This window comes from Echinops telfairi, unplaced genomic scaffold (genome assembly GCF_000313985.2).
Source record: "Echinops telfairi isolate 266 unplaced genomic scaffold, ASM31398v2 ScPeMD7_21;HRSCAF=78, whole genome shotgun sequence".
In the NCBI taxonomy this organism is placed as follows: Eukaryota; Metazoa; Chordata; class Mammalia; order Afrosoricida; family Tenrecidae; genus Echinops; species Echinops telfairi.
The window spans coordinates 6,883,494-6,897,561 of NW_022103918.1; the positions used below are offsets into that span (position 1 = coordinate 6,883,494).

The 14,068-nt window shown below is 39.0% G+C and overlaps 1 protein-coding gene across 1 annotated transcript; it reads left to right on the forward strand.

Annotated features, from left to right (window-relative positions):
* Positions 1-6,276: 6,276 nt before the first annotated feature.
* Positions 6,277-13,454, forward strand: LOC101657874 (pyridine nucleotide-disulfide oxidoreductase domain-containing protein 1-like). Its single transcript, XM_030885113.2, is given in 3 exon segments — positions 6,277-6,341; positions 11,893-12,053; positions 12,056-13,454. Coding segments are annotated over 3 exon segments (1,548 nt in total). The 3' UTR covers positions 13,378-13,454.
* Positions 13,455-14,068: the final 614 nt, after the last annotated feature.

Sequence of the window (14,068 nt, forward strand, 5' to 3'; positions counted from 1 at the left end):
TTATCTATCTATCTGTATAAATATATATATAATTATTAGCATTCTGGTTTTGTTTCTCTAGAGAACTCTGTTTAACACACTACATTTTGGTTCTTTAGTTTAACAAACAACCTTTTTGATTGACAAGGTGTGCGGTTGGTAGTTAGTATTTAGATCCTAGCTGTGACAAAAAGAATCTATGCAATCTCATTTTCTTCATCTATACAAAGTAATATTGCTGATTTTGAAGAGACTAAAGAGAAGTAATATGCCTGTGTCTTCCCTGCTATCTGGTGACTAATCATGTTTTCTCATTGCTATCGTTGTTCCTGTTACATCTGCTCTTTCACTACTTTGTAGAGCCTAATCTGCTGGGAGCAGGAGGCCTGGAGGTTCAGTGGTTGTGCTAAGTGTGAGATCAGTGATTTAAACTGATCGGTCTCTGCAAGAGGGAAAGGGGAAGCTCTGGACTTTTGTACAGCGTTGTACTCTCAACAACGCACAGGAGCAGTTCTACCCTGTCCCATGGGGTTGCCATGAGAATTGATTTGATGACAGCGAGTTTGGTTGTCTTGTTTGTTTAATGGGGCATAGGCTAGAGTTCCTATATTGGTCACTTAGCAAAGTGGAGTTGTGTGAGATACCAGCTCTGAGATGAGGTTGCAAAGGTAAGCCGGGAACTAAATAGGAGTGTAAATGCCAGGAAACTATATGGACATAGCAGAAAGCACAATTCACAGTAGGTGAAACAGAATTAGGATCATGCCTGGGGACGGATCTTGGGGTAGACAAAGAGATACCAGCGAGAAAGCCAAAGTCCATGGCTCCCCTGGGAGTCACAAGCTAAGAGCAAATCAGAAGGTCAAGTGCAGAGGCACAGGTAAGGCAGACTTGACTTGGAGTACTTTTGGTAGCCAGCAGTGTGTGTGTGTGTGTGTGTTAGGATTCCTTTGTAAGGTCTAATACTTTTGTGCAAGAAGTGAACCTTCATCTTTTTTGTTTAATCGCTGAATTTCTTTTAAGGATAGCACCTCCCAGTCAGAAAATAACCTTTCTACATCTAAGTGCAAAATTAAGATATATAGACACCAAGTTACAACTTAGAGAATATTATCTTAAAGAACGTGCATCAATGTTAATGGGTACATTTTGTTTGACTGATTTTACTCTCCTTTATTTGCAAGGGAGCCCTGGTGATTGGTGGAGTAGCCCCAGGCTGCTAAAAGCAAGGTCCAAATCTCAGACTGAGTAGCTGTTCCTCAGGAGAAAGAAGAGGCTGGCTGCTCCCATCAAGATTTATCGACTTGGAAACCCACTGGGAGAGTTCTATTCTGTCAGACAGAGGCACCGTGAGACACAATTAACTCCGTGGCAGTAAGTTTTCTCATTTTATTTACTTGCCAATAAATTTGTGGCTAAGTTTCTGATAAAAGAATATCCTTAACTATATATATGTATGGATAGGGTTGCAAGAAAAAAATACAGGATGCTTGGTTAAACTTCGATTTTAGATAAGATTTTTAGAGTAACTGTGTCCCAAATATTGCATGAGACATGCTTATACCAGAACATGATTCATGTTTAACTGGATGCCCTGGTGTGGTTGTTATTTTTGTTTCATTTGGGCTGCCCTGTGCATGTATGACTACAATACTACAAATAATAGTTCATAATTACTGAGCACTTCCAGGAACAGTGCCACTGTTTTACTATCTACTATTTTATTTAACTCCTACAACAGATACATTAGGTACACGAAGTACTCTCAGTTTACGTGTCATGAAACCGAGTGTTTGAAAGATTAATTCATTTCTACCAGTTTACAAGGGGGCTGTGATGGCACAGTGGGAAGTGTGAAGCTGTAACTGCAAGATCCGCAGTTCTAAGCCACCAGCTACTCTGCGAGAGAAAGACGGGCTTTCGATGCCCTTAAAGAGTTGTAGTTTCAGAAATCCACCTCTAGGCTCACTGTGTAGCTTTAGATATCAAATTCAGAGTTGACTCCAGAGCCTTAAATAATGCGAGTACCTGTTTTGTTTTATTTTAATCTACACCTAAATCTTGAGTATGTGGCAGAGAAGGAAAATCCATTGTAGTCACTCCCCATGATATTTGGATTTAGCTACAGTAGTTGTTTGTTAAAACTCATGGCTTATTTATAAAATGCACACTAATATAACTTATCTCCGTATGTTTTCTTTGGAAAACATTTGGAAAATCTCTTCTTTCTGATGATTCGAGTTCAGATAGATGTGTCAGCAGTTGCTGACTGTTCTTATCAGGAGGCAGTTCCTCCAGTGTTGGTATGAGACTGAACTGAGCAGATGCAAAGGATGGTGTCTTGAGAACCTTCTGGCAACTTTACTTTCTTATGCGTTTTGGTGACTTGCCTAACCTTGAAAAATCTGCTGGTGCACACACCAGTTTTATGTGGATACACTGGACGTTTTCCAGGAGCTAAGTATTGGCATTTCTCCCTTGCCATTAAAATTAAGTATTAAAAGTTTATGACAAGTAGGTGATGCCAATAAAAACACTTAAAAAGTGGATGTCATGCTATCATGATATCTAATGGTGGACATCTAATGCTATCATGGTGCCCAGTCTTCTGTGTGCTTTGGGGTTTGGGAATTCTTGCCTGTTCAGCACAACTAACTTCTTTGAAACAGTTACTTTATCACTGGAAACCAAACGGCCAACATCTAAGTCAGAAAAACTTGCTTTTTAAAGAATGTAATTGGTCTGGAATTGAAAAAAAATACATTTTGTAGTTCTTCAGTGCTTTTGTTATAACTGACTGTTACTGGTCAAATCCTGTAAAGGCATTTAATATTTACACAGTTACACAGGTTCTTTAAAATCATGTCCATCAAACATTTTGTTTCTCATATGTAATATGATGGGTTGAATGACCATTCAGGAGTATACAATCATAGATTATTATTCCATAAGATACTATAGAGCAAGTATTGAAAATTTTTAAAAAGATTTCAGCCAGTTCTTCTAAAAAACAATGAAAAAAATTCTATATTATACATTTATATTAAAGTCTATTTAGGAACTTCGAAAAAAGTAAGCTACTTATCCTAGTTGTCTTATTGCTGTCTGTTTTTTTCAGATAGAGTAGAAGAAAAATTTATTATTTTTATTACTTAAGTTCTGTCTTCATATTTGAAAACATGTAACTAAAGCATCACACTTCCAACTATTTAAGCCTAGTTATATGAAAATATTGAACTGATTTGTTGTTTTTATTTTTGCTTTTCTTCTGGATGCTTGGATTTTTGTCAATACAGTAGCAGCTTAAATTGAGTGCAATACACTAGCAAGATGCAACTAGTTGTCATATGCCATCAGAACATCTAAAGAGAACATGAGTATACTGATTTCTTTGATACAAAATTCTTACTGGTTCAGATTCAGCAATTGTAACATTTCCCAAATGGGTTCTTCTGGAAAAAAATAATTCTTAGAATTCCGGGTGTCAAGTAAGCATATGTGTCTGTATATGTGTGGGTTGGGTTATCAGACAACCAGGAACCCACGCAGGTCTTTTAAAATCACCTGAAACATCACAGATCCCTCTGCAAGCTTTACAGAGGCCATCACCTACATTCTCTCTAAGCCATATTTTAAAACTCTGAAGCTGATGTTTGAACATATTTAGTGTTACCAGGTAATCTTAACACCATTTAGTGCAAAGCTAGGCTGTATAAGATACTCATTGTGCAGAAGAATTTAAGGCAAAGCACAAGATGGCTATCACAAGAGTACTGAACTACTGGTAGATGGAGAAACATGGTTTTGCTACATCAGTGCCCTCTGTGTGCTATTAAGATATATATTATAAAAGCAAACCTGTGATTGACATTGGCAGTGAATATGACTGTAAAATTTCCCTGACAACCAACTCCATTGTTGGTGTAAATAGCATCTAGCCAAGAAAGTATTTATTCTGTACAAGTGACTAATTCAGGTATTGCAAGATGTAGTTAGCCTAAGTTGGCCCAATATAATTCTCTCAATCATGTTTTTCAAATTAGTACTCAAGGCTAATCAGTGACAATATTAATCGAAGATCTTTATATTCCCAGAAAAAGATTGATTAGACTCTCTACCATAAATTAACAAAAAGGCCTCTCAAGGGAGCCAAAGGCAGCTTAAGAAAACAAACCAAACCAAACAAACAAACAAAATAAATCCAGGAATGGGTTTTGGGTTTGCACTAAATCCTAGCTACAATTTAAGACCAATTAGTTCTTCCATCATGGCCCTGCTCAATCCTCCCCCCCAGGAAGGGAACTCAAAATATATGGATGTTATAGCAAAGGGTGGTGAAGAAATTAGATGGTGTCTGGCTATCAAATAAAATAGTGTCTGGGGTCCTACAGGCTTGTTTCTAAACCAGCAGGCATCTAAGTGAGATGTCAACTACATCCACCTGGAGGAAGCCCACCAACATCAGTGACTGAAGAACTAAATCAGGCAATCAGAAGCCAAAGGAAGAAATAGTACCAGAGCCTAAATTGTGAGATTCTGGTTTGCAGAAGGCTATGGATGACAGTTGAAGCCCAAGTTACTTTTGTGAGATCTACACAGGAAATAATCCCCCAATGATTTCCCTCTGTCCATAATGGAGGGATGGGAATAAACTAGTTAACAAACAGAGTGCAGTGGACAGATGACTGCAGGAGATCAAAATGATAAACCTGACCAGAACAGTTCAAACCTTGTCAGTTGTGCCCTCTCTGACACTGGTTAGGCCTGATCTGGGTTTCAACATTTTCTCTCTTTGTTTTTTTCATACTGGAGTTTATCTCTGATGTATTTTGTCATTTGGGGGGTAGTTCTCTTGAGTTTTTGTTACATGTTTTTCTGCATATGAAACCCAGAATTGATGAACCTCTAGAGATTTGATTTCAAGTATTTTTATTGCATAAATTAGTTGGAAATATAAATTCAAGTTTTGACATTGATAGATATCTTTAAAACTTTCAGATCTAAAAACTCATTTTAAAACCATAATCTGTTGCTCTTGCTATTTTGTTTGCCTACTAATTATATATTTTCTCCCATATATATCTAGATCTTTGATCAGTTTCCACTTTATCTTGATTATGAATTGAGATTCCTTTTTGAACCATGGAAATTGAATATGAAACTGTTAGAAGATATTTATGTATTTAATTTAGACATAATTGCTATAATTAATTGTGATTAAGGCCCTAGTAATTGGAGAGAAATCAGATATATGCAAAATATCCACCAACCAATTTATATAATGTTTATAAAGCCCATCATCTTATGCTTGGTTTCAGTGTAGATATTTATGTGATTTAAAAAATTCCTTTTGACTGAGCTGCTGTTACTCACAAGAAATGCATTGAGATACTTTACCCAGAATCATTTGATTTACTTATTCCTGGCATTAACTATGAAGAATGAATTTAAGAGTAATCTATCTTAATAAGGACGCTTGGTAATGCTATTAAGTAAATGTTGATCTGCTAACCAAAAGTTGGTGGTTTTAAACCATCAGCTTCTTTACCTGAGAAAAATAGACCTGTCTTCTTCCAAAGGAACTTTGGAAACCCTATATAGGGCCACAAGGAGTCAGAGTCCATTTGATGGCAGCGAGGATTTCTTTAATGATGCTTCTCTATGTACAAATGACAATGAATGGTGACACCCCTTGTCTGTCAGCTCGGTGTACTGTGCTGGTTTACTGTGCTGTGACACTGGAAGTTAGACCACTGGTTCACTCGTGTGAACACCAGCAGCTTCACTCATGTTGGGCACTTTGCAGGGGAGCATCTAGACTTATTCAAACTGGGAAAAGAAATCAGGCACCCAAACTTGGCAGGTGAAACTCTTATGAATAGTCATATGATAATGATTGATTTAATGCCTGAAAATAAGCCCCATCGGTTGGAAGTCCTTAAAAAAAAAGAATGCCTCCTTAAAGTAGAATAGACTTTAATGGCAATTTGAACGGTGAGGATGGTGTAAATCTTTTGGGACCTTTATTTGTTGATGTGAGACAACTCAACATGAGAAGAAATGGCTGATAGAATGGTATCATCCCATTTTGAGTGATTGTTAATAGGGCTAGTTGTGATTGTAAACCTTGGAAATGTTAACAAAGGAGTTGGTAATTTTGTCTTTCTGCTGGGCATAAAATGAACCATCTCAGAAGGCTCTCATTACCATCAAGACTAAAGAGCCAGTAGTGCAGCATGTCTTTTGGACCCCAAGACACCTATGCATCGACTCTCCTCAGTCCAGGGACCCAAGGGCATGGCACTGAAGAGTAATGGAAAGAGGCAGCAGCAGAACGGAGAGCCAGAGCATGACACAGAGAGGTGGGCTTCACAGTCCCTGACAAGGAACCCTGAATGCCTTTAGAGAGGAGGCTGGCTAGCAGAGAGGGGTGCTTCCAGAACATCCTTAGAGAACTAAGTGTTCTGACTCATGGGTCGTGTCAGAATTGGTAAAGAAGGTTGGAGAGTGGAGGTATGTCTGACCATCTTCTCATAGGAATCAAGCTTTGGCTGAGGAGTGGATTCTCTTTACTTTATGTGAAGTCTGAGGAGGATAGCCATGAACTCCATAGACCTTTTAGAACAGAAGTTCACCAAAATGATATGGAACCCATAACGATGAGTATCCTAGGCATCACTAACTAAAACAGACTGGCATTGGCTATTTTGAATCAGCATATCATTCCTGTCTACTGTGATAGGAATGACCAAAAATGAAGAGGAATAGTGTCAAATTCATTGTCGAGAATAACATTTCAAGATCTATCCTGAAATACCATGCTCTCAATAACTATAGACATGCCTACAAGAAAGCCAGTCAATAGCACTCTTATTCAAATTTGCCTTACCACTCCTGAACATAAAGATGAAGAAATTGACATTTTACCAATATTTGGTATTGAAAATATCATGGTGGGTCAAGTATGCCTTGCCTTAATCCTCAAAGTGACGTCTTTAACAAAGTAAAGAGGTTTGCACAGCAGATTTAGCCAATGAAATGTCATGTCATTTCTTTTTTTCCCATTTCTCCCTTCACTGTCATTCCTCTCCTTGCCCTTGAAGCCTCCCTTGACTAATGAGAAAAGAAACACGTTCCTTCCTGACCACTTGAACTATATAGCTCCCATAACTGCTACGTTTATCACTATGGAATATGCACACACTTTTTCTCTTACACATGCAGTTAATGAGTCTTGTAAATTTTCTTCCATTATGAAGCTAGTCAACATTGCCCCCCTCTCTCTTCACACACACACACAAACACACACACAGGGGTACATATTTTGCACATTTTATTTTTTCAATGTTACAGAAGAGATCATTAGTTTTACATTCAACAATGCATACCCTTTTGTTTCATTTATATCATTGCAGTCTCCTCAGTATACCTGCCTCCACTGAGCCCATTTCCTCACGTGTTTCCTGTTAGCCTTGCTCTCTCTTTAGAAACTCTTCTGAAACTTATCCTTGATTAAATGCCACCCTTTTAATCTTAAATGGCAGATTCGGCTAAGATGTGCATACCTCGGTAGTGTTTTTATTCCTGATATAGACCTGTCTATTTTTGGCGGAAAATTGAGCGACAGGGTGAGCTCAGTTCCAGATAGGACGGTAATGCTGGCAGTTTCACCATTCTATATCTAACCAGTAATCATGGTCTCTCTCTCTTTTTCATTTTAAGTTTTATTCCACATTTTCTTTCCATTCTATCCAGGATCTTCTACCTTGGTCTTTTCAGAGCAGTTAGTAGTGGTAGCTGGCCATTCATCACCTGGTCCTTCTAGTCTTAAGGTTGTAGGGACTAATGCTCACCTGCTCCATTTGTCAACTGGACCCACTGTTCCCACGTGTGTCAATTTTCATCACTTTTCTTTCCATGATGTGGGGAGACCGATCATTGCACCCTAGATTTCTGATCAAGAGCTTTAAGACCCCAGACAACACTCACCCAAGTAGGATACAGAGCACTATTTTTATTGAAGTGTGCTACACCAATTGACCTTGGTGTTCCCTGCGACAGTGGGTCTGAACCACAAGCCCAACAACCCACTCCATCAGAGGGTTTGGCTATGTCTAAAAAGTTTTCAGAACTTGTCCCCTCAGTGCTGTCCTCTGTATGCTGTCCCCATAATCCGTCCCCAGTATGCATCACCATATCCATAGATACCTTTTCAGCAAAGGTAATACGCATGAGTAAATATCCTCATCAAATCTATATATATTTGTGGGTATATTCCCACTCTCCCTCTCAAACCTATTCAGTCAGCGTGTCTGTTCAAGCATCTCCTCGTAGAGTACTACTATTGTAGAACTCTAATCTAACAGCATTTGCCATTGTTGCCTTTAATCTCTGGAAAGCTCCAAATGTCTTCCTCTGCTTCCATCAATTTTTGCCAACCTTCCTCTTATTGTACGATGCACTAACCCCGCCACCCCCAATGGATTTTTTTCCAAAGCTATGTGTTTACATTTTTTTTACAAAACAACCTTATCACCTTCAAAGTACTGTCCATGACACTTAATGCATTTGTCAAATCTGTGATTCTATTCTTGGAAACATTTTTATTTTTATTTTTTTAAAGAATAAATCATTTTATTGGAGACTTACAGCTCTTATAACATTCCATACATCAATTGTATCAAGCACATTTGTACATATCTTGCCATAATCATTTCCAAAACATTTGCTTTCTACTTGAGTCCTTGGTACCAGTTCCTCTTCTTTCCCCTCCCTTCCGTACCCTCCCAGCCTCGTGAACCTTTGATAATTTTTTTTTGAACCTTTGATAATTTATAAATAATTTTTATTTTCATATTTTACACAATCTGCTGTGTCCCTTCACCCATGTTGTTGGAAACATTATTCAAACTCATCTGTTTGGATGGCTGATAGCACTTCCCTTGTTTTTATTCTTTACCTCTTCTATGTCATAAAATTGCTGTCCTTTCATGTCCCTCTTCATTCATGTAAACAAAAGGAAGTTACAAGGAACTGAAGTCAGGTGAGTAAGGTGCACAGGGCAAGGGAGGCATGCTGTTTTTTGCCAAAACTGTTGCACTGAGATGGTTGCATGAGCAGGTGCATCGTCACGGTGGCAAAACCTGTAGGCCCTGTCTGCCACAAATCAGGCCATTTTTGTCACACACTGTTAGGTAATCTTTTCCGACAATCTAAATAGAAAGCTTTATTAACAGTCTGACCTGATGGAGTGAACTCCAGATGCACCATGAATCAATATTTTCATACATTCAGTAAGTTGAAGGATGTCCAGAGTGAGATTTGTCATCAATAGACATTTCACCTTGTTTGAAATGAGAAAACCACTCATACACTTGAATTTTTCCCATAGTGCTGTCCTTGTAAGTTATGTTCAACCTCACAATAGTTTTTGTGGCATTTTTTCCTGGGCAGGAAACAAAATTTCACAGCCGCACACTGTTCTCTTAAATTGGCCATCACAAAACCCGAGGTTTTAGCGAAACTGCTTTTATGAAAAAATCCACTGTGCTCAGAGAGAACCTTCCCAGGGGACACCACTGGGTGCACTAACTCAAGTGATTGCTGGATGCTCACCTAGTGGGGAAAATGTACTATGAAAGCTCTGTGAAGGGGAGATTTTTCCATTGGGGAGGAGGGGTACACCCTCATATGTTGCCTTCTCCCTCACTCAAATGAACCCTTACCCAAATCGAAACTACCACTCACTCTGAGGGAGAATGATGAGGCTTAAAACTCACATTAAGATCTGCACATGTAGAAGCCTGCAAGAGCAGTTCTTGTCTGTTCCATGGGGCTGCTTTGAGTCGAATCCATGGCAGGCAGTGAGGCTACTTCTGTGTTTTATTTTATATGTGATTCTTCTCCCCTCTCTCGCCACCCCTGGAGGCATTGGAGAATGCGTCTTTTAGTGTTAAAAGCTTTTCTTGACTTTTTATTGTGGACTCATATTTGTCCTTTTGTGAGCCGCTAATTTCACTCAGCGTAATGTTCTCTTAGAACATCTATATTATGAGATGTCTGGCCAATTAATCAGTATTCTTTAATGTTAGACAGTATTTGATTTTATGTAGGTACCAAAATTTTTCTAGCTACAATTACAAGCACCGTACATGCTTAATCCTTATAATAATCTGTTGCTATTATGATGGTTTTTATTGTAAAGACAAGGAGACTGAAGCATGGAGTGGTGAAATGGCATCCCTGTAGTCACTCAAGTAATTACAGAATTCTTGGGGAAGGCTTAGATAAGTGGAAGTACCGCGTTCAGAAGTGGATAGGCCTAGATGGAAGCTGTATAGGCAAGTTTTATGTTTGACATTTTTAAATAAAGGTTTCTATGAATTGTAGCAGTACTTTTTTACTTCCTCTTTGTGTACTAATTTTTCATCAACCAAGAGAGCCATATTATACTCATCCTGTGAATTTGTCTCTCTTTTCCATGTATTTTTGTATTGGTGTTTCTATTATTAAGAAATGTCTCTCTTGATTTTTAAGCATGCTTTCTGATGGTCTTCTTTAATTTATATTGGCATAATTGCACCATCTTTCTTTAGGCTAATATGTGTATGACATATTCTTTTCTGTCCTTATTTCAAATTTTCTGTTTCCTATATTTAAGGTCTGCTTCCTGTATTTAAACATTTGTAGGAATATGTTTTTACATTTTTATTTTTACTTTTTCATGATCTAATATTTCATGAAGTTTTATTTAGTTTTGTTACTGATCATTTGAATTTATGCATAACTTCTTTATATTTTTATATATTTTCCTTTCCTTAATATTTTCTTCTTGATGAATCCAATAGTTTGTATTATTCCTTCTCCACCTCTATGAACTAGTTATGTGTGTATTATTTATCTACATATTACTGTTTACTTTGTGAATAAAGATAGTCCCTGTGTTGGTTTTAACTGCCAGGGCATGTAATCTTCTAATCTAGTCTCCCAAGCAACGAGGTAGAGAGCCTGCCCAGTCAGTGCCCATGAATGGACTCTGCCAATGAGCTGAGGCCAACTCTTAGTAACCCTATAGGATATGGTAGAACTGCCCCTTTAAATTCCCAAGACTGCAACTCTTCATGGGAGTAGAAAGCCCACCTTTCCTCCTCAGAAAAGCTGGTGGTTTCAAACTGCCAACCTTGCAGATTGCAGCCCAGCACGTGACTATTACTCCATAAGGGCTCTTATGAACCATATATCTCCCCCTTTATACGTACATGCTATAAAAAAACAACAATACTTTGACAGAGGCTACCTTACCTCCGCTGGAGTCAGCTTCTCAAGCTGGGGAGAGAGGGAAACCACTAAGTTGCCATACAGCAGTGTGCTAAGGTCACCCCAAATCGACAGCTAGTCCCACAAAAGTGATAATCAAACCTTAACTGGAAATTCAAGTCAAGATGTGGGGAGGGGAGTATGTATGTCTCAAAGAAGGTGATTACATTTATGTGGGTGGGCAAACCGAGTGGTGGAACCTCTGATAGGGGTGGGAGTGGGGACACGGAGCTAAGCAATACTTATATAGAACTCGACGGGAGAATATGCCCGGTATTATATTACTAAATGGACACTTACCTAGTTTCTGTGTAGTGCTCGGTTGGCCCTGCCATGTGCTATAGACTACTGGGACTTCAGATTCTGTCCTTTCCAGATGCACAAACCCTTCATAGGCCACACCAGGATTCTATGTAGAACCCCCAGTAAATGAACTGGGCTTTCCCTCACATCCACCTGTGGCAAATTGAAGGCGCTCACATGCATTCTTGGACTTAGTTGAAACACCCCAGTGTAAGAAGAAGCAAGTGACTGCTAATCCAAGTTTATAGAATTGGTGCTTTTTGAAATTTGGTTCGAACCCGCCCCCGGGCACAGTGCCCTTCAGCCGGCCGGCCGCGTGGTGGTCGGCGGCGGCATCGCAGTCGTGACCTGTGCGGAACAGTTGGCTACTCACTTTCCATCTGAAGATATTCTCCTGATAACAGCCTCTTCTGTTATTAAAGCAGTAACAATTTTCAAGCAGGTTTCTAAACTATTAAAAAACTTGATGTTGAAGAACAACCTAGCACCCTGTTAGAAACCCGCTTTCCCAACATTAAGGTTATAGAATCTGGAGTGAAGCAGCTGAAGAGTGAAGAACAGTGCGTTTTAACCGAAGATGGCAGCCAGTATATACATAAGCAGCTCTCCCTGTGTGCTGGAGCTAAACCAAAATTGGTATGTGAAGGAAATCCGTGTGTAGTGGGAATCCGTGATACAGACAGTGCTCAGGAATTTCAGAAACAACTCACTACAGCTAACAGAATAATGATCATAGGGAATGCTGGTATTGCACTTGAGTTAGTGTATGAAATTGAAGGATGTGAAGTGATTTGGGTTATTAAAGATAAAGCTATTGGGAATACTTTCTTTGATGCGGGAGCAGCAGAGTTCTTGACTTCAAAGCTCATTATTGAAAAACTAGAGGCAAGCGTTGCACATAAAAGAACCAGATGTGCAACTGAAGGAAGGAAAAAGGAGGCAAGGACCAGAGCTAAGGCTAGTAATGTGGGCAGTGCCTTAGGACCTGATTGGCATGAAGGCTTGAATCTTAAAGGAACAAAAGGGTTTTCTCATAAGATTCACATTGAGAACATGTATGAAATAAAGAAAATCTACCTTCAGGAAGAATTTATAAATTTGAAAAAAGAATGCTTGATTCTTCCAAGTGACAAGTCGTTGAAAACAATTGATAAAGAGATGTGGCCAGTATACGTGCAATTAACCAACGAAAAGATCTACGGATGTGATTTCGTTGTCAGTGCTACAGGAGTTACACCAAATGTAGAACCTTTTGTCCTTGGCAACAATTTTAATCTAGGACAAGATGGTGGCCTGGAAGTGGATGATCATATGCACACATCACTTCCTGACATCTATGCTGCCGGTGACATCTGCACTGCGTCATGGCAGCCGAGCCCAGTGTGGCAACAGCGGAGACTGTGGACCCAGACCAGACAGATGGGGTGGTATGCAGCCAAGTGTGTGGCTGCAGATCACCTGGGAGAGTCCATTGACATGGATTTCAGCTTTGAACTCTTTGCTCATGTAACAACATTTTTTAACTATAAGGTTGTGTTACTGGGAAAATACAATGCGCCAGGCTTAGGTTCGGATCATGAATTAATGCTGAGATGTACCAAAGGACAAGAATACGTCAAAGTTGTCATGCAGAATGGGCGAATGATGGGGGCTGTCTTGATTGGTGAAACCAATTTAGAGGAAACATTTGAAAACCTAATTCTAAATCAAATGGACCTTTCATCATATGGAGAAGATCTGCTAGATCCAAATATTGATATAGAAGATTATTTTGATTAAAATACAACTCAAAAACCATGCCAGGTTCCCTATATGGCAGAGAAATCCAAAGACAATAAAAGGAATGACAACATTGACTTAATGCTGGACACGTGGAAGTTAACCATTCAGAAGTAATAACTTTCGTGGACCAATCTGGAAAACATAAAGTTCTAAGGACAAAATCAGTTCAAATATTTCTATGTATATTTTTCTAACATAAAATTGACTACTTATTGTTAAAAAAAAAAGAAATTTGGTTCGAATCTCTTGCTTTGAATATGCACACTAAATGGTGTCCCAGGAGTACCATATATTATTCCAATGCCACTCTTGCTTTCTTATGATATGTATTAGTCTGGTGGCATGGTTCTGCCTTTGAGAATAAGTGTTATTGAAAGTTTTTCCCAATCACCAACCCCCATCATCTGTGTAGTGTAAAGGCATGGAGTGGTTGGCTTACAAACTTTCATAGGTAAGAGAAAACAATTCACAGGATTATAGGGTTAAGGTATAGGTGTTAATTGCAATTGTGAAGCTAAGAATTATATACAGGTGCCAGGTTGATAAGGGGTGGATTGAGTTAATTGTGCCAACCTGTCCGATAATCTCATGTGGGGCTAATTAAAAGGCAGAGGGATAAATGGGTGGTGAGCCTCACCTTTCTAGTTCTCAGGTCTCTTGCTTTGTGATGGTCGCACCAGGGTGCAGC